This window comes from Vipera berus (assembly GCF_964194415.1).
Source record: "Vipera berus genome assembly, chromosome: 2".
Classification (NCBI taxonomy): Eukaryota; Metazoa; Chordata; class Lepidosauria; order Squamata; family Viperidae; genus Vipera; species Vipera berus.
Window position 1 is genome coordinate 118514137 of NC_138203.1, and position 20143 is coordinate 118534279.

Here is a 20143-nt window from a genome sequence, read left to right on the forward strand (position 1 = left end):
GATAGCTGGGCTCTGTATCAAAAAAATATTATGAACATTTATTTTTAAATGAGACCTGCTATTTAATTATGCAGTATTGTTTTAGAAATTATGCATATGCTTAAGATCACATTTTCTAGCAAAGACTCTTGCTGAACTTAAATCTCAAAACTTTCCTGTCTGCATTTGGGGAAGGGAGGGAAGAATATTTTGAGTCTTCTGATTGGCTTGTGAATAGCTGATTGCATTTCTATTTTCCCCAAGTCTTGAAAATGTATTAATAAATGATTAAAGCTGGTCTGATCATATTGATATACCTCTCCCCAAAACATGGGAGGGGGGAATGAAGCACAATAAAGTTATACACAATGTGAAGACTTAATCAGGAAAAGCTGATTATTTCCTGTAATACAAAAGATAAGTACAAGCTCATCTTAGAATATGAGTGAGATAAGTTCAATATCCCATGATCCAGGAGCCACGTCAGGGTTTCCAGATGGTTCTGATACCAACAAATGTAACAACAAATAATAAAAGGGCCTGCCATTTTTATCCCCCACTTGTAACTACTCACTTCCTCTCTTGTCTGTCTTGTTAGTTAAAATCTGGCTCATCTTGTCTTTCAGTCGAAGCAGTTCTTGTTCCTTCTTCTTCATTTCATGACCATGCTGGTTCTTCTGGTTAGCCAGAGAACTGAGGAGCTTGGTGATCTGCTGGGACAACCACACTTACATTCAAAGTTAGGAGAGTAGATAGGGTGTTTCCGCAGCTCCCTTGATTGACTACATTCAAGTTTTCCAAGAGACAATCCCAGAATCCAAGTGGTCTTTCCTTTAGTAGACCCAGTGCTTTTTTTGTAAAACAAAAAGGTGCTGGAACTCACACATGTCATACAACCCTCCCTGCCTACCCTACAAGGTTCCATCCAAAAAAGGTGCCGGAACTCCGTTCTGAGCGTTCTACGAGAAAAAAAGCCCTGAACAGACCACTACCAACTTTCTTTCTCTCTCATACACAAGCATAAGACATAAACCGCTCTATGGCAAATTTCACACCACATTGATATATTAACAAATGAAAAAAGCATTGTATTGGGGGAGGGGGAACTAGGGGTAAAGGAGGAAGAAAAGGGATCACATATTTATTCAAGATAGCATACTTCTATGAAGTTTTAAAATGTAATTGTAGGCAATTTTAAAGCTATTGAGTAGTAACAAAGTTATCAAATAAAACTGTAGACATTCAAACTAAAATATTTTAAAATCAAATCTCATTCACTTAATGCCCAACATAACTGAATCAAGTAAATTTGCTATTTACTATCAGCCAATCATTATTTATCTGTAGAAGGAATGCAAGGACCTAAAAATCTTGCCACATGCTATAATATTCAGGAATAGAAAATAATATATTTCCTCTCTATTGCATTTTAAAATTAACTCTCAACAATTCCATCTTAAGCTTCCCCCCTCCACTTTTTTTTGATCACAAGAATCTCTTAGAAAATTTTCCAGTCAGGTAAAATGGTAGATTATGTTATGTTCTGTTATTAGTAGTGTCAGCCTACTTTCTGATCCTCCTTAATTTGAATTGATCTTGTCCTTATTATTAGTTTTAAATTAAGAATTTCTTCTGTTTTTTTTGTCTTTGTACTACAGTATTGCTATAACCATTATCTGTTGAAATCTATACTTATGTGTTCTCATACAACTTAAAGCTAATATATTTCAGATAATTAATGTTACTTTCACCTGGTTTGCAGTGTGCCTAGATGTATTGATGCATCACTAATTATATTAGAATATGAATATACAAAATAATGAATCAAAGCCATCAGCATTTGTTTTTGTTTCCCACCTTTATTATTTTTTTACAAATAACTCCAACACATATTCCTCTTCCTACTGTAGAAAAGAAATGCAGGATGGCTTGAAAGAGGTCATCAATCTTTTAGTACAGATATAATCTTACCTTGACAATATTTATATTTATGGAGAGAGACCAAAAGAGTATTTACAGTGTATATATTTATCTGAATTATGACTGTGAGTGTACTGGTCAAGTCAAGCCTAACTTAATGATACATTCTTTTGCTGGGCACAGTTCTACTGCTTTAGCCTGTTTTCTTACACTCATTTTCTCCAACCTGTATGTTACAGATATGATGGGCTGTGAGTCCCAGAATTTCCCATTGTTCTAGGCCAGGGGTCTTCAAACTTGGCCCTTTTATGACTTGTGGACTTCAACTCCCAGAGGTTGAAGTCCACAAGTCATAAAAGGACCAAGTTTGAAGACCCCTGTTCTAGGCTCTTCACATTTCATCAGGATCAGGAAGTCTGTCTTACAGTGTTCAATAGCAATCTTTCATAAGATAGAATTTATTAAACAAAAACTAGAAGATGGGATTGTGTCTAGGGCTCAAAATGAAGGATTTGCAATAATTCAGCTTGCAATAATTGAGCTCCAGATGGGCCAACAGTGATGTGATGAGCAATCTATGGGAGGCTGACCGGCCCATCCCTCAGAGATGCTTTTGTGTGGCTCGCGTTCTTTTTGGTGACCCAAGTGCCCATCAGTTCCCAGTAGGCTGTGTCTATGTTAACTCAAGAGAGAAGACATTCAATACATTCTTCACCCCCTTCATGGATAACTGCCTTGTCGTGGCGAAGGGGCTTGCGTAATTCAATGAAGCTATGAGCTATGCCGTGCAGGGCAACCCAAGACGGAAAGGTCATAGCAGAGAGTTCTGACAAAACGTGATCCACTGGAGAAGGAAATGGCAACCCACTCCAGTATCTTTGCCATGAAAACCCTATGGACAGTACCAAAAGGCAAAACGATATGATGCTGGAAGATGAGCCCCTCAGGTCAGAAGGCGTCCAATATGCTACTGGGGAAGAGCAGAGGGCTAGTACTAGTAGCGCCAGAAAAAATGAAGCAACTGGGCCAAAGCTGAAAGGACGCTCAGCTGTGGATGTGTCTGGTGGTGAAAGGAAAGTCCGATGCTGTAAAGATTTTTTCTCCATAGGAACCTGGAATGTAAGATCCATGAATCAAGGAAAGCTGGACATGGTCAAACAAGAGATGACAAGACTGAACATCGACATCTTAGGTATCAGCGAATTAAAATGGACAGGAATGGGTGAATTTAATTCAGATGACCATCAGGTATACTACTGCGGGCAAGAATCCCTCAGAAGAAATGGAGTAGCCTTCATAGTCAATAAAAGAGTAGGAAAAGCAATACTGGGATACAATCCTCAAAATGACAGAATGATCTCAGTTCGAATCCAAGGCAAACCATTCAATATCACAGTAGTCCAAGTCTATGCCCCAACCACCAGTGCTGAAGAGGATGAAATTGACCGGCTCTATGAAGCCCTACAGCACCTTATAGAACTAACACCAAAAAATGATGTCCTTATCATCATGGGGGATTGGAATGCTAAAGTAGGAAGCCAAAAGATAACCAGAATAACAGGCAAGTTTGGCCTTGGAGTACAAAATGAAGCAGGGCACAAGCTGATAGAATTTTGTCAAGAGAATACAATGGTCATAGCAAACACTCTTTTCCAACAACCCAAGAGACGGCTCTACACATGGACATCACCAGACGGTCAACACAGAAATCAGATTGACTATATGCTCTGCAGCCAAAGATGGAGAAGCTCTATACAGTCAGTAAAAACAAGACCAGGAGCTGACTGTGGCTCAGACCATGAGCTTCTCCTTGCAAAGTTTACGCTTAAACTGAAGAAAGTAGGGAAAAGCACTAGGCCACTCAGGTATGAATTAAATCATATCCCTGTCGAATATACAGTAGAGGTGACAAATAGATTTAAGGAATTAGATCTGATAGACAGAGTGCCTGAAGACAGAGGTTTGCAACATTGTACAACAGGTAGCAACCAAAACCATCCCAAAGAAAAAGAAATGCAAGAAAGCAAAATGGCTGTCTGAGGAAGATTTGCAAATAGCTGAGGAAAGGAGGGAAGCAAAAGGCAAGGGAGAAAAAGAAAGATACGCTCAAATGAATGCAGAATTCCAGAGAACAGCTAGAAGAGATAAGAATGCCTTCTTAAATGAACAGTGCAAAGAAATAGAAGAAAACAATAGAATAGGGAGGGCCAGAGATCTTTTCAAGAAAATTGGAGAGATGAAGGGAACGTTTAATGCAAAAATGGGCATGATAAAGGACCAAAATGGCAGGGACCTAACAGAGGCAGAAGAGATTAAGAAGAGATGGCAAAATTACACAGAAGAACTATACAAGAATGAGCTTAACGTCACTGATAATCACAATGAGGTGGTCACTGACCTCGAGCCAGACATCCTAGAATGTGAAGTGAAGTTGGCCTTAGAAAAACTGAGCAACAACAAAGCTAGTGGAGGTGACAGTATTCCAGCTGAGCTATTCAAAATCTTAAAAGATGATGCAGTAAAAGTGCTACACTCAATTTGCCAGCAAATTTGGAAAACTCAACAGTGGCCACAGGATTGGAAAAGATCAGTTTACATTCCAATTCCAAAGAAAGGCAGTGCCAAAGAATGTTCAAACTATCGCACCATTGCACTCATTTCACATGCTAGTAATGTTATGCTTAAAATCCTACAAGCTAGACTCCAGCAGTATGTGGATTGAGAACTACCAGAAGTGCAGGCAGGATTTCAAAGAGGCAGAGGAACTAGAGATCGAATTGCCAACATACGCTGGATCATGGAAAAAGCTAGAGAGTTCCAGAAAAACATCTACTTTTGCTTCATTGACTATGCTAAAGCCTTTGATTTTGTGGATCATAACAAACTGTGGCAAGTTCTTAAAGAGATGGGCGTACCAGACCATCTTATATGTGGGCCAAGAAGCAACAGCGAGAACTGGTCACGGAACCACTGATTGGTTCAAAATTGGGAAAGGAGTCCGGCAAGGCTGTATACTGTCGCCCTGCCTATTTAACTTATATGCAGAGCACATCATGAGAAAGGCAGGGCTAGATGAATCAAAAGTTGGAATTAAGATTGCCGGAAGAAATATCAACCTAAGATATGCAGATGATACCACTCTAATGGCAGAATTGAGGCCTTTGAACTATGGTGCTGGAGAAGACTCCTGCGAGTCCCTTGGACTGCAAGGCGATCAAACCGGTCAGTCATAGAGGAGATCAACCCTGACTGCTCTTTAGAAGGCCAGATCCTGAAGCTGAAACTCAAATACTTTGACCACCTAATGAGAAGGAAGGAGTCACTGGAGAAGAGCCTAATGCTGGGAAAGGTTGAGGGCAAGAGAAGAAGGGGACGACAGAGAATGAGGCGGCTGGATGGAGTCACTGAAGCAGTAGGCGTGAGCTTAAATGGACTCCAGAAGATGGTAGAGGACAGGAAGGCCTGGAGGAACGTTGTCCATAGGGTCGCGATGGGTCAGACACGACTTCACAGCTAACAACAACAACAACATTCTTCACCTTCAATATTAGAAGGGCTGATTCAATCATTCTTCCCTTCCCTTCCCTCACTCACCTCCTCCTTCTCTTCTTTCAGCATATCATTCAAATGTTTGTTTTTGCTATGAAGCTGCTGTTCCTTATTCTGCACAGTTGCAATTTCCCTTTCAAGTACTTCCACGTGTTCCTTTGCGGGCAGGGTTGGGGGGACAGACAAGAGAAGGAATCATAGCAAAGAATTAAATCAATTATTAGAGTCTCCTCCCCAACCCCAAATATAAATTACTTCAATATTTTTATTACAGAACTAAGACATGAGTGTAATTATTACTAGGAATGAGATTCTCATTTGAGAAAAGGCACAGCATCAGCAGTAACTGCAGGCTTGGAGAAAGGATGCTTTAACATACAGTGGATACAAAAAGTCTATAGGTAAAGGTAAAGGTTTCCCCGCACATGCGTGCTAGTCGTTTCCGACTCTAGGGGCCGGTGCTCATCTCCGTTTCAAAGCCGAAGAGCCAGCGCTTGTCTGAGGACGTCTCCGTGGTCATGTGGCCGGCATGACTAGACGCCAAAGGCGCACGGAACGCTGTTACCTTCCCACCGTGGTGGTCCCTATTTTTCTACTTGCATTTTTACGTGCTTTCGAACTGCTAGGTTGGCAGAAGCTGGGACGAGTAACAGGCGCTCACTCTGTTACGCGGCACTCGGGATTCGACCCGCCAAACTGCTGACCATCTGATCGACAAGCTCAGCGTCCTAACCCACTGAGCCACCGCGTCCCTCATAAGTCTATACACCTCTGTTAAAATGCTGGATTTTTGAGATGCAAAAAAATCAGACAAGATATATTACTTCAGAATTTTTTTCACTTTTAATATAAGTTGTACAATTCAATTGAAACACAAACTGAAATCTTTTGGAGGAGAAAATAATGAAAAATGTACAATAATATAGTCGCATATGTGTGCTTCATAGGTGGCACCGTTATGCTTTGGGGCTGCTTCAGCTGGAATTTAGGGCTTTAGTCAAGGTAGAGGGAATTATGAACAGTTCGAAATATCAGTCAATTTGGGCATAAAACCATGAGTGCTCTACTAAAATGCTGAAGATGAAGAGGAACTTCACCTTTCAACATAACAATGACCCAAAGCATACCACCAAATCAACAAAAGAATGGTTTCACCAGAAGGGGAATCACCAGAAGATGATTTGGTATGTGTAGTTTAATGAAGAGAAGGACGTGGTGTGACATGATAGTAGTGTTCCAATATCTCAGGGGCTGCCACTTAGAAGAGGGAGTCAAGCTATTCTCCAAAGCACCTGAAGGCAGGAGAAGAAGCAATGGATGGAAACTAGTCAAGGAGAGAAGCAACCTAGAACTAAGGAGAAACTTCCTGACAGATTAATTAATCAGTGGAACAACCTGCCTCCAAAAGTGGTGAATGCTCCAACTCTGGAAGTTTTTAAGAAGAGACTGGACAGCCATTTGTCTGAAATGGTATAGGGTTTCCTGCCTGAGCAGGGGGTTGGATTAGATGACTTCCAAGGTCATCTAAATTAGATCAAAGTTTTGGAATGGCCCAGCCAGAGCGTGGACCTGAATCTATGGTATGACCTGAAAAGTGCACAGGAGATGCCCTCACAATCTGACAGATTTGGAACACATTTACAAGGAAGAGGACCAAAGATTCCCAAGGAAAGATGTGCCATGCCTACTCCAAAAGATTGGATGCTGTTATAAAAATAAAAGGTGCTTCAATTCTGTATTTATTTAAGGGTGTACACACATATGCAACCACATTAACAGAGGGGTAGAATCAAGATCACGTGAAGTGTTAGTACTGTTTTATAATGCCTTGGTAAGACCACATTTGGAATATTGCATCCAGTTTTGGTCATCATGATGTAAAAAAGATGTTGAGACTCTGGAAAGAGTGCTGAGAAGAGCAACTAAGATGATTAGGGGCCTGGAGGCTAAAACATATGAAGAATGGTTGAAGGAATTGAGTATGTCTAGTCTAATGAAAAGAAGGACTAGGAGGTGGCATGATAGCAGTGTTCCAATATTTGAGGGGCTGCCACAAAGAAGAGGGGGTCAAACTATTCTCCAAAGTACCTGAAGGCAGGACAAGAAGCAATGGATGGAAACTAATCAAGAAGAGAAACAACCTAGAACTAAGAAGAAATATCTTGATAGTGAGAAAAATTAACAAGTGGAACAACTCGTCTTCAGATATTGTGGGTGCTCCATCACTGGAAAATTTTAAGAAGAGACTAGACAGCCATTTGGCCGGAATGGTATACAGCAGGGGTCTCCATCCTTGGCAACTTTAAGACTGGTGAACTTCAACTCCCAGCTTTACTGGCTGAGGAATTCTGGGAGTTGAAGTCCACCAAGGATGCCAAGGATGGAGATCCCTGGTATAAGGTCTCCTGCTTGGGCAGAGGGTTGAACTAGAAGACTCCAAGGTCCCTTCCAACTCTCTTATTCTAGTTTTTTATTGTTATTTTTTTCCTGAAAGATTTCAGTTTGTTTTTCAATTGAATTGTACAATATGTTATGTTAAAGGTGGAAAAAATTCTGAAATAATTTTTCTTGGTTTGATTTTTTTACATCTAAAAAACGGGGGAGGGTTGGGAGGGGCTTTTATTATTAAATTTTGTAAAACTTCAATAAAAAAAATTAAAAGTAAAATGAAAAAAATAAAATAAAATAAAAAACCTGGTATTTTAACAGGAGTGTGTAAACTTTCTATATCTACTCTACGTAGATAGGGCTCGCAACTTGGGCATCCTCCTTGACTCACAGCTCAGTTTGGAAGACCACATAGGAGCTGTGGCCAGGGGGGCTTTTGCCCAGGTTCACCTGGTGCGCCAGTTGTGGCCCTATCTGGACCGAGATGCCCTACGTACAGTCACTCATGCGCTCGTGACCTCTCGAATAGACTACTGCAATGCTCTTTACATGGGGCTGCCCTTGAGGACCACTCGGAGGCTCCAGCTGGTGCAGAATGCGGCCGCGCGAGTTGTGAGTTCCCGATACTCCCATGTAACACCTCTTCTCTGCGAGCTGCATTGGCTTCCAGTTTCCCTCCGGGTGAGATTCAAGGTGCTGGTGATGACCTACAAAGCCCTAAATGACCTACAAAGTTCCCCCCTGAATTTCGCTTCCAGCAGCGGGATTCTTTGGATGGATCGGTGCCTTCGCTGCTTGTGGTATTGCCTCCCATCCTAATCCCCATCTGTGGGTCGGGGGGTGGGGGCTGCTGAGGTGGTAGCTATGGGTTCAGCAGACATCCCTAGTGCTACAGTTTCTGAATCCCCCTACTGTCTCTCCTCCAGGCACTGGAGCACCTTCTGCCGGCGTCAACTTCCCATCGTCCTGTGCGCTCCCACAGAGAGGGCCTCCTCAGGGTGCCATTGGTCAGGGAGTGCGGCCCCCAGGGGGAGAGCATTCTCTGTGGGCGCGCCTGCCCTCTGGAATCAGCTCCCTGTTGAGCTCCGGATGGCTCCCGACCTTCGCTCTTTTCGCCGTGACCTGAAAACCTGGTTATTCGAGCTTGCCGGCCTGGACTAAGGGATTGGGATTTTAAATTTTAGAATTTGATTTACTTGGTTTGGGGCTAAATTTAATGTAATTTATTTTTAACTTTGTATGCTATGTTTTAATTGCCCTGTACACCACCCCGAGTCCTTTGGGAGAAGGGTGGTATATAAATCTAATAAAATAAATAAATAAATAAATACACTGTATAAAGGAAGAAGTGAATACATCAATACTGCTGTATATACCACTCTCTCTGATTTTTCCTTTTTTTAATATAGGACAACAATAAACTCATATTCACTTTTTTGTACTGATGCATTGCAGGAACAGAATGGAAAGGGCCAGTGACATGGATGATTATTAATTTAATGAAATACTGGCAGATCTTGATAACTATCTTTTCCAAAATTAAAATATAGTTGCCCCAAAATCGTGCATTTTGAAATGAAAATCTGCCCGTTTTAATCAGTTGAATGACAATAATTTTATTTAGATAAACAGAAGAGGAAATAATGTATCAAAACCTGCAGCTGCTCTATATCAATGATTGCCAAATAGAGTCACAATTTACTGCTACTGCTACTTTGATAATTAATGCAAGCCTAGCATAAATATTCACTTCTCTGAAGTACTCCTAAGAAATTATTTCATAATATTTCGGAGGTAAATTGGGGGAGGGGAAGGCAATTACATTCTTGTTGTGACTCCCATGTATATACCATATCTTTACTTGTGTAAACAGGGAACACTAAATTTTAAAAACCTTTGCATTTGAGAGTGTTTCCTGGTTAGCTGGATGGTGCAAAAATATCTATGTAATCAAGCAAGTGAAGGAGCTTTTAACCAAGCTGGGCTTAAATTGAATTCATGCAACTGTCCATCTCCTTAATTACTCAGGGTTACAGTATACCTATCTCTTCACCTGTGCTGTGGTCACAAGTAAATCCATAGCTTTACCCAGCAAGATTAGAACATTACATGGGTTGGGGCTGTAGACAGGATCATAGCAATATTCAAAGCCCCCACCGTCCCTGTGCCTAGATGGAAGAATCCAGTTGATTCTGAAACCTAAGAAATGTCAAATATTCACATGAATCCCCCCCTTTCTACTAGAGCATGTAAGCATCAGGAAAGATATTACACAACAATCACTATGTATTGGCAATGGACAGTTTGAGAAAAACATTCATAGAAGTAGACTTTTTATAGAACGAGTTTATGATGAAAAGGACATCTGAGCAACCCACATTTATATTGTATATTTTTATTTTTGGTAATTATTAGGTTTGAAATTGAAAGGTACTCTGGTGGAGCTATTGGGCAGACAGGAAAGAAATTGGGTAATACTCCATGATTGTCACTGTTAGCAGACTATCTGAAAGGATGAACTCTGCTGCATGAATTCCTGTTCATTCCAAAATAATTGTCCGTAAATTTTCGTGGAGGATTTTGCTTCATTGCCATTGGTACTTGTTTTTTTTTTTAAAAAAAATGTTTGGATTCCAAAGCATCTTCTCTTAGTCACTGACATTAGCTAATACACAGGCCACACATACTACAGAATCTGGAAGTTCTGACCTTGAGTTTACGCTGCTGTTCCCTCAGATAATCCAGTTCTTCATCCCATCTCATCTTCTCTGCCTCCATGTCACCCAGCCTGGCTGATGCATTTTGGTACAAATTCAGCAGTCTGCAAGCTCCATTAACCAATTCCAGGAGGTCAAAGCCATGCTCAATACCATCTCCAGAACCATCATCTTTATAAAGGGCAGGGAACCCCAGTGCTACCATTTGCTAGGCAAATATATAGTTGAAACATAGAAGAAGTAATAGCAACAGCATTTAGACTTATATACCACTTCACAGAGTTTTACAGCCCTCTCTAAACAGTTTACAGAGTCAGCTTATTGCTCCTAATTATCTGGGTCCTTATTTTATCAACCCTGGAAGGATGGAAGGCTGAGTCAACCTTGACCCAGTCAGGATCAAGCTCCAGGCTGTGGGCAGAGTCAGCCTGTGATACTGCGTTCTAACCACTGATGGAACCGAGGCTCCTAAAAAATTTCAAAAGACATGCTTGTCATTCTTAATAAACAACTAGCATAAGAATACATAAGAGAAACAGGGCCCCCGACCTTCGCTCCTTCCGGCGGGATCTAAAAACTTATTTATTTGAGCAATCCGGCCTGGTTTGATGGGTTGGGGGGTTGGGGTTTAACATGGTTTTTAATTACTGTATATATCGGGCATAATATTTAATTGTTTTTTAACTTTTGTATTTTGTTTTTAATATTTATTGCCCTGTACACCGCCCTGAGTCCTTCGGGAGAAGGGCGGTATAAAAATTTAATAAATATAATATAATATAAATATAATTGTATGTTACAAGAATTCCATTAGGCACAGGAGCCTCAAGGTTTTAAGGCTTCACCATCAGACCAAACAAAAGAGAGAGAGGAAAAGGAAGAGAAAGAGAGAGAGAAGGAAGTGTGGTAGTTTGTACTTAATATCTAAAAAATGTCACTTTTAAGGTCTTAGTAGAAATGGATTTTCTTTTCCTTATAAATTATAATTGCACACACACACACACACACACACACACAGCATATGTTCGGTGAGTTAAGGAGAAGTGGGTGGAGGGGCACAGTAGCTAAATCCTTGCTGATTGGACCCTCTTTGCTTTTAAACTGCCAGAGGCTGCTGGGAAAAGCTACAAAACTGTGAGTTAAGAAGTGGGTGGAGGGGCACAGTAGCGGCCCGCGTGCCTAACGGTGCGCGAATCATATAACAAAATCAAAAATAGTGGTGGTATATTCAGGGCAAGTGCATCTGAGATTCCTTTCATCTCAGCATGTCTGGCTTAGTTCAGTGCAACACTTGTTTTGCAGCTGTCTTTCACAGCACTCTTTTCAAACTGGGAAACTGTCCTATATGTACACAAATTACTAGTCTACAAGGACAGATTATTCATCTAGGGTCTGTAATCTGCGCTCTTCAGGCAGAAATTAGGTGTTCAGTTCAGCCCTCCTACTCTACTGAGCCTCCACGCTATCAGCCCCCTCTACCACAAAGATCCTGCAGGAGAAGGGCAGTGTGGACAACCGTGGGATCTGGCAGGGTGAGAGCTGTGAACCATAAACCCAAAGCTTTAGCTGTGTCCCTGCATAACAGATACAGTGCCCTTACTGACCTTAAGGAAACAGGTCAAGGTAATTGTGATAACTCAAATAAGCAGGGGACCATGGTCCGAGATGAACTTGTTTCTGACAGGGATAAGTGCGAATCAGGTATTACACATCAGTCATGCAAGAAAAGAAAGGTACCCAAAAAGAGAAGCCACCTTCTGGTTGGTGACTCAATTATAAGGGATGTTAATTTAGGAAAGGATACAGAGGTTTCAATTTCAAAAGAGGTCAGGTGTCTTCCAGGTGCTACTGCCAGTAGGGACAAGAAGCGTATTTTCAAAATAGTCAACAATGCCAGCAAAGACTGTGATGTGGATGCCATTGTACATCTTGGCACTAACAATCTGTCCCAAAAGGATGTACTCTCTGTGCAGAATGATTTCCAGAGCTTGGGGCAGGAACTCAGCAGAATAGGCTGTAGGCTCACTTTTTCAGAGGTCTTACCAGTGTATAAGGAGCAAAATAGAAAAGGCCAGTGTATAGCAAAATTCAATATGTGGCTAAAGGAGTGGTGTAAAGGAGAAGGCTTTGGTTATATTAGTCACGATGTCTGTAGCTGGTCCAATGAAAAAATGTACAAAAGAGATGGTCTGCATCCATCCAAGAAAGGGACCGAGTTACTTGGCAATAAATTCACAGCTTTTCTGAAGGAATATTTAAACTAAACAACGGGGACAGTGAGTTAATTGATACAGAACATCACTGTCCCCGGCAATCGAAGAAAATAGGGGAACGTAGGCACCACACAAGTTATGTAGCAAGTAAACACAGGGTCAGTCATAAAGGACTCAAATGTCTATACACCAATGTGCAGAGTATGAACAGTAAGCAGGGTGAACTAGAAATTCAGGTAAATGAGGGCAGATATGATATTGTTGCCATTACAGAAACATGGTGGGACGAAACCCACAAATGGAACATACAGCTAGAGGGATTTAAATTATTTAAAAGAAATAGACTAAACAAAAGAGGAGGTGGAGTTGCTCTATATATAAGAAATAACTTTATCTCTACAGAAATAGAGCACAACAATGATGAAAACTGTAAACTTGAATGTATTTGGGTCAATATAAAAGGGGAAAAAATGACATTGCCATAGGTGTATACTATAGGCCGCCCAACCAAGCAGAGGAAATAGATGAACTTTTTGCTAGTCAGTTAACTAAGGTATGTAGGAAGCGCATCACAATAGTAATGGAGGACTTTAATTACCCTGATATCAACTGGGAGACAAATTCTGCACCAAGTGGAAGATCTAACAGATTCCTGACAAACCTAGCAGACAACTTTCTCTCCCAAAAAGTAGAGAAGGGAACTAGGGGATTAGCCATATTGGATTTAATTCTCACTAACAGAGATGAAATGATAGAAAGTGTCAAAGCCACAGGAACCTTGGGGGGAAGTGATCATGCAATATTGGAATTCAACATTATAGAAGCACAAGCAATAGAATACAGCCAAACTAGAGTCTTGGACTTTAAAAGAGCTAATTTCAATAAACTTAGAGAGACCTTGGGAAGAATTCCATGGATGAAAATCCTAAAGGGGAAAACAATTCAAGAAGCTTGGGAAATTTTGAAAAGTGAGATAATAAAGGCCCAGTCTAGCACAATACCAACAAAGAAGAAAAATAACAGCTTTCAAAAGAAACCAGCATGGCTGCATAAAGAACTCTCTGATAAACTGAAAGATAAAAAGGACAAGTATAAGAAGTGGAAAGAGGGGCACGTAACTAAGGCAGAATATCAGCAAACAGCCCGTGCCTGCAAAGATGAAGTGAGGGAAGCTAAGGCTCAAAATGAACTAAGGCTTGCGACCAAAGTCAAAAATAACAAAAAAAAGATTCTTTCAACATATAAGAAACAAGAAAAAAGTTAAGGAAATGATTGGTCCATTAGTGGGGGAAAGTGGCAAGAAGGTGACAAGCAACAGGGAGAAAGCAGAACTATTTAACTTGTTTTTTGCATCTGTCTTTACACAAAGGGAAAGAACAGTCCAACCTACCAAAACCAGTGCCATAAAAAACAGAATAGAAACGCAAGTTAAGATAGGCAAGAAAATGGTAAGTGAGCACCTGTCCGCCTAGACGAGTTCAAATCACCAGGACCAGATGGATTACACCCCAAGGTTCTCAAGGAACTGGCAGACGTGATCTCAGAACCACTGAACTATATTTTTCAAAGATCCTGGAGCACTGGGGAACTACCAGAGGACTGGAAGAGAGCTGATGTAGTTCCCATCTTCAAAAAAGGGAAAAAATAGATCCAGGAAACTACAGACCTATCAGCCTGACCTCAATACCTGGGAAGATTCTGGAAAAGATAATCAAACAACAAATCAGCGAACACCTTGATGCGAACAAAGTTATCACTAAAAGCCAACATGGGTTTGTCAAAAACAGATCATGCCAGACAAACCTTATTGCATTCTTTGACCAAGTGACAAAACTAGTGGACCAGAGGAATGCTGTAGATATAATTTACTTGGACTTCAGTAAGGCATTTGATAAAGTAGATCACAACCTACTACTTGATAAGATAGAAAAATGTGGGTTAGATAGCATCACCACCAGATGGATTTGTAGCTGGCTGACAGGCCGTACTCAGTGTGTGGTCCTCAATAGAACTGCATCTACATGGAAGGAAGTGTGTAGTGGGGTGCCCCAGGGCTCTGTTCTGGGCCCAGGGCTCTTCAACATCTTCATTAACGATTTGGATGAGAGGATAGAAGGGGAACTCATCAAATTTGCAGATGACACCAAGCTGGCAGGAATAGCCAATACTCCAGAAGATAGGCTTAAGATACAGGAGGATCTGGACAGACTCGAACACTGGGCACTATCTAACAAAATGAAATTCAATTGTGAAAAAAGTAAGGTTCTACATTTAGGCAGGAAAAATCAAATGCACAGGTATAGTATAGGTGGTACCTTGCTCGATAGTAGTAACTGTGAGAGGGATCTCGGAGTCCTAGTGGACAATCACTTAAATATGAGCCAGCAGTGTGCTGCAGCTGCCAAAAAAGCCAACACAGTGCTAGGCTGCATTAACAGAGGGATAGAATCAAGATCACGTGAAGTACTAATACCACTTTACAATGCCTTGGTAAGGCCACACCTGGAATACTGCATCCAGTTTTGGTCACCACAATGTAAAAAAGATGTCGAGACTCTAGAAAGAGTACAGAGAAGAGCAACAAAGATGATTGGGGGACTGGAGGCTAAAACATATAGGGAACGGTTGCTGGAATTGGGTATGTGTTGTTTAATGAAGAGAAGGGTGAGGGGGGACATGATAGCAGTGTTCCAATATCTCAGGGGTTGCCACAAAGAAGAGGGAGCCAAGCTATTCTCCAAAGCACCTGAAAACAGGACAAGAAGCAATGGATGGAAACTAGTCAAGGAGAGAAGCAACCTAGAACTAAGGAGAAACTTCCTGACAGTTAGAACAACTAAACAGTGGAACAACCTGCCTCCAGAAGTGGTGAATGCTCCAACACTGGAAGTTTTTAAGAAGAGACTGGACAGCCATTTGTCTGAAATGGTATAGGGTTTCCTGCCTTAGCAGGGGGTTGGACTAGATGACCTCCAAGGTCCCTTCCAACATTATTATTATTATTATTATTATTATTATTATTATTATTATTATTATTATTATTATTATTATTATTATTATTATTATTATTAATTATTATTATTATTATTATTATTATTATTATTATTATTATTATTATTATTATTATTATTATTATTAATGTCCAAGCATAAGGAAACTACAAACCATTTTTTTTAGGTCAAGCAGATATCCACCATTTTCTGCTTCCAACTTCATGAGCTTGAATGTAGTAGCCCACCCAGGCCAAATCCACCAATTAAATTTGTTTTTCTCACATCATAAAAAAGCCCAAAGTCAACCTACAGAACCTCAGAGTTCCTAAAGAGTTAATAAATGCACAAAAAACCTACTCAGCTCCATTCATTTTCCTCTGGTTGTTATTTTTCAGCTAGCTGTTCACATTTTGTAGCTGTCCTTTGATCAAGTTACTCTCATTGTTTTTAAGCAATCCGTTTCCAAGCACCAGTACAATTCTAAGGGATCAGCTTACCATGAGGCTTTAAAGCATTGACCAAATCTGGATTTGTTCTCAGCATTATCAAAATACCAAAATTACAAATACGTAAGGAGTAAAATTGAGTGAAGTTCCTCACCAACAGATCTGTTTACAGGTAGATGATTTAGTCTAGCTTTTCTGTTAGTAAGCTAATACAATCACTTAGAAACTAACTTTCTGCCCAAAGTTACATAAAAAAGACTCTTAGTATTTTAAAAAACATCAACAAACGATCAGAATGCACATGGCACAGTTTAAACTATTAAAGCTATGTAGCACATCCAATTCAGAAATTTTGGAGTTCCTGGGGATACAAATTTAGAACCTGCCTACAATTCCAAAACCTAAATGCATTTTTCCCCAGAATGAGGCAGCAACTGGGGGGGGGATGGCCTTTCTCACTTTGGTAAGACAGTACAACAGAGATCAAGAGGCTTATGCTAAACTAACATACGGTTTTAATGACATTTCATAGCAGCTCACCTTTGTGGAAAATGTGTAGCTTTTTTTGGGGGGGAAACTTTGGGGGAAGAAATGGTGGACTTAAGACAGCTCTGCGAAAAACAGAGTGATGACCATGGGGCAATGAAGAGCTGGTGAGTAGACTGGTTCTTCGATAATTAGTTCCTCTCCAGACAATGAGAGCACCTAAGGCTGTCCACAAGTCCTTGCAGGTAAGGTAGTCTGGTGGATTTAGCACTCTGGGAGATGTGGAAATAGTCATCTTGCTCAAACTGTGGTTGATGTCTTTGGAAAGGCATTAAGCTTGTACGCTTTCTTTCTAATCACTTTCAGAAATTGCTTGTTAACTGTTTTTCAACTATTACGAACCTTTGGATTGACAGGTTCTATAGCACCAGGTGAGTTTCCTTCAATCTTTTAGGGAAGAAGTTTTAACTACAAGTTTAAGCTTTTTTAAAAAAAAATAAACAGCAAAAGGGTGATTGACATTCTGATGTTAGAAAGCTACAAATAGACTAAGGGTCCAGATAAATTTGAAATAACATTTTAAATTATAAAGAATTCTTTCCATAGGAAAGTACTTTTGATTTTTTAAAACCATTTTCTCTTTTCTGTACCTTCTACCTTTTCTTCGTTTTTTTCCAAGTTTGTGTTAATTTTTACTGTTGTTTTTCAAAGTTGTCCCCAACAAAAAGAGTAACTAGCAAAATGTTGAAAATATCTAAAAATTCTCTGAACGCATCTAACATATGAACAGATAAGCTTTGTCCGTTGTTGCTATTTGTGGAACTTGACATAATCAAATGAACAGCAGAAAAGGCAGTGGAAGAACACACTCAGAAAACTTGATGCCTTTTCACACATACTCTTCTCTGGCCAGAAGATGCCTACCTTATTGAGGTAGGAAATACAGTGATCCACGTTATCACTCCAGCAGACAGTATTGTCTAACAACTCATGAAAGCTTCCCTGTGGCTCCAAAGAATCAGTGAAGTGGGCTGGACTGAATGCAGTCTCAGCTGATGAAAAATCCAGCTCAGATATATACTTGCTCATGAAGCGTTGTTCATCTACAAGGAAAAGGACAAATAAAATACAAAAAGATTAAATGGGGTTATGACAATTAAGAAGAAAGAGGAGTCCAGGGATATTGAAAACCAGTATCGTAGTTGGGGGTCCCAATCATAAAACTCTGTTAGTCCTAGGAAAGGAAATGTTTTCTAATGACTCCAAGTAGGGAAGAGGAATGTCCAGGTTAACTTGCTCCTATCAAGAGACATTAATTTTGTTCCACACATTTGTGTTGTGCCACTAATACACAAACAAGTGCAGGTCTGAATGCAAGCCATTCACTCATGCATACAGCACAGCAGATGGCAGCACTACCAAATGTTAGGGATTCCCTTTCCAAAAATACTAGGCATTTGGATGGAGGTCCACTAAGAAACTTATAGTAGATAAAAAGTTAAGATGGGCAGTTGAAAAAAATCCTCTAAAAAGGTAACAACAAATCACTTCTGTATTGCTGTTATGAAAATTATATAGATGAAATTAATGAAGTGCTGAGTGCAAATCAAGGGAATGTGGAATGAATACAGTAACAACATTCTGCAAACCATAATCTCAAGCTTTCCAATAATCAGACTGGGCTTTCTTCCCAGGTACAATAATGTAGATACTTCCATGACACTCCTTTTTCTTGTCAGAAGAGGAGGAAGAGTTGGTGGTCATAAAGCAACAAGCACAAAAGCCAACTTGCTGTACTAGCAGATGTCAGACGAGGATTAGGGACACCCAAACTCAAACCTCCATTCAGGCAATGAGTCTTATAAGGTTCCTGTGCTTGGGGTGTTTAACAACTGGATTCATACATCGCATTCACCCCAATTTACCAAATAAACCAAAATATGTTCGGGTTCATACAACATGCTCAACTAAAACGTGGCTTACTAACCTCAACAGCTGGTTTTAATAACATATTGTACTCAGTCAAATCCCTATGAATGGAATGATTATATTAGGTGTGAACCTTGTGTACATATTTGCAACAGATTAACAGGACTACTCCTGTGGAAGTTCAGCATGCTACGAATAATCTCTTTATTCTAAGAACAGAGCAGTCAGCATGCATAGCTCTTCAGTTCCCAAAGGAAGGGTGAAATGAAATCAACCAAATTAGCAAATATTGATGGAGAACTAAACATTAATAAATATTTGTTCCTAAAATGCCTTTCCAATTGGGATTAGACAGTTACCTGCTAGCAACTCTGCTCTTGGTGTGGCTGGGATGTTTAAAGGTTCCATTTTCTCCTTAGCGTTCATTCAGACACCTTCAAAAAAAACCACCAAGACATTCTTGCATTCCTTTACAGCATGCTTAGATCAGCAAAGAATCAATAATCAAATCTCTTCAACACAATAGCAACTTGAATGTATCCTATTTTTGTAATTAATACGAAATTGCTGATGTGGCTATACCGGACCTCACTGCATTGTTTCATTCTACTCTGCCGTGATCAGAACCCAATTTGACATGCTGGCCCATAGTTAAACAATGACAGTGACAAATGGAAACAAGTTCATACTCCCTCATCTGTCTTTGGCTGATACTGAAAAGCTGAGTAAGGTTAGGTTGTGTGAGTATTTGATTGGGAGACCACAGGAAATCCCAGGGCTCAGAAGTTAAATTTCTTTAGAAGTTGGGCTGTAAGCACATTAAATAATAGCACCAAAGTTGATACAATAGTCCAGATTACATTCAAAGGAGACTAATCTTCACTGAACAGATTACCGTATGTCATAGCAAGCATATTGCTTATGTTTATAGATTATTTGGTTTACACTACTGTAGTGAATGCTCCTTTGAAGGTACAGTACACTACTGTATGACAGCATGCATATTGATCAAACTATATGATGTTATTTAATGTATTTACATATCAACTTTTAAAATTTTACAAAGCAAAAATATGAGCAAATAGTAAAGGGCTTATATCCAGATCTTTCTCTGTCCTTATCTGATCATCTCTCTGCATCAGATTGAAACATGACTGCCATCTTTTCCAACAATTTTATTAATTTGGAAGAACAAATATTAAAGGATCCAAGTATGAGTGCTTTTTTTTCATTCCAAAACTGTGAAAGCGACATTATACATTGGAATGCAGTGGCTAAAAATTTTGAAATCTGTATTTTTCTTTCTTTAGGTATTTCTTCCGATCTCTGCATGAAAAGGCTTAACTAGAAAGCATCCAAGCTAAAATTTTAGGGAGAGAAACCACTTTTGAATCTTGCACATGTACATCTTTAAAGCCAAGTGAACCTTAAGTTGTTGACATCATACTGAACCAATTTTTAACCATAGTTTATAAAAACATAATTGACTGGGTTTAACACAACTGTAACAAGCTAGCTTTATT

At 39.9% G+C, this 20143-nt stretch overlaps 1 protein-coding gene across 1 annotated transcript in view; it reads right to left on the minus strand.

Moving 5' to 3' along the window:
• The window catches only part of LOC308661767 (afadin- and alpha-actinin-binding protein A-like), a gene marked incomplete at its 5' end in the record, with an annotated part of 34665 nt that extends 15619 nt beyond the window's left edge, over positions 1–19046 (minus strand). The window contains 5 exons of the mRNA XM_081316943.1: positions 554–689; positions 5494–5604; positions 10546–10761; positions 17616–17794; positions 18980–19046. Of these exons, the coding sequence (XP_081173069.1) occupies positions 554–689; positions 5494–5604; positions 10546–10761; positions 17616–17794; positions 18980–19046 (709 nt within the window). The remainder of the gene's footprint in view (positions 1–553; positions 690–5493; positions 5605–10545; positions 10762–17615; positions 17795–18979) is intronic.
• Positions 19047–20143: the final 1097 nt, after the last annotated feature.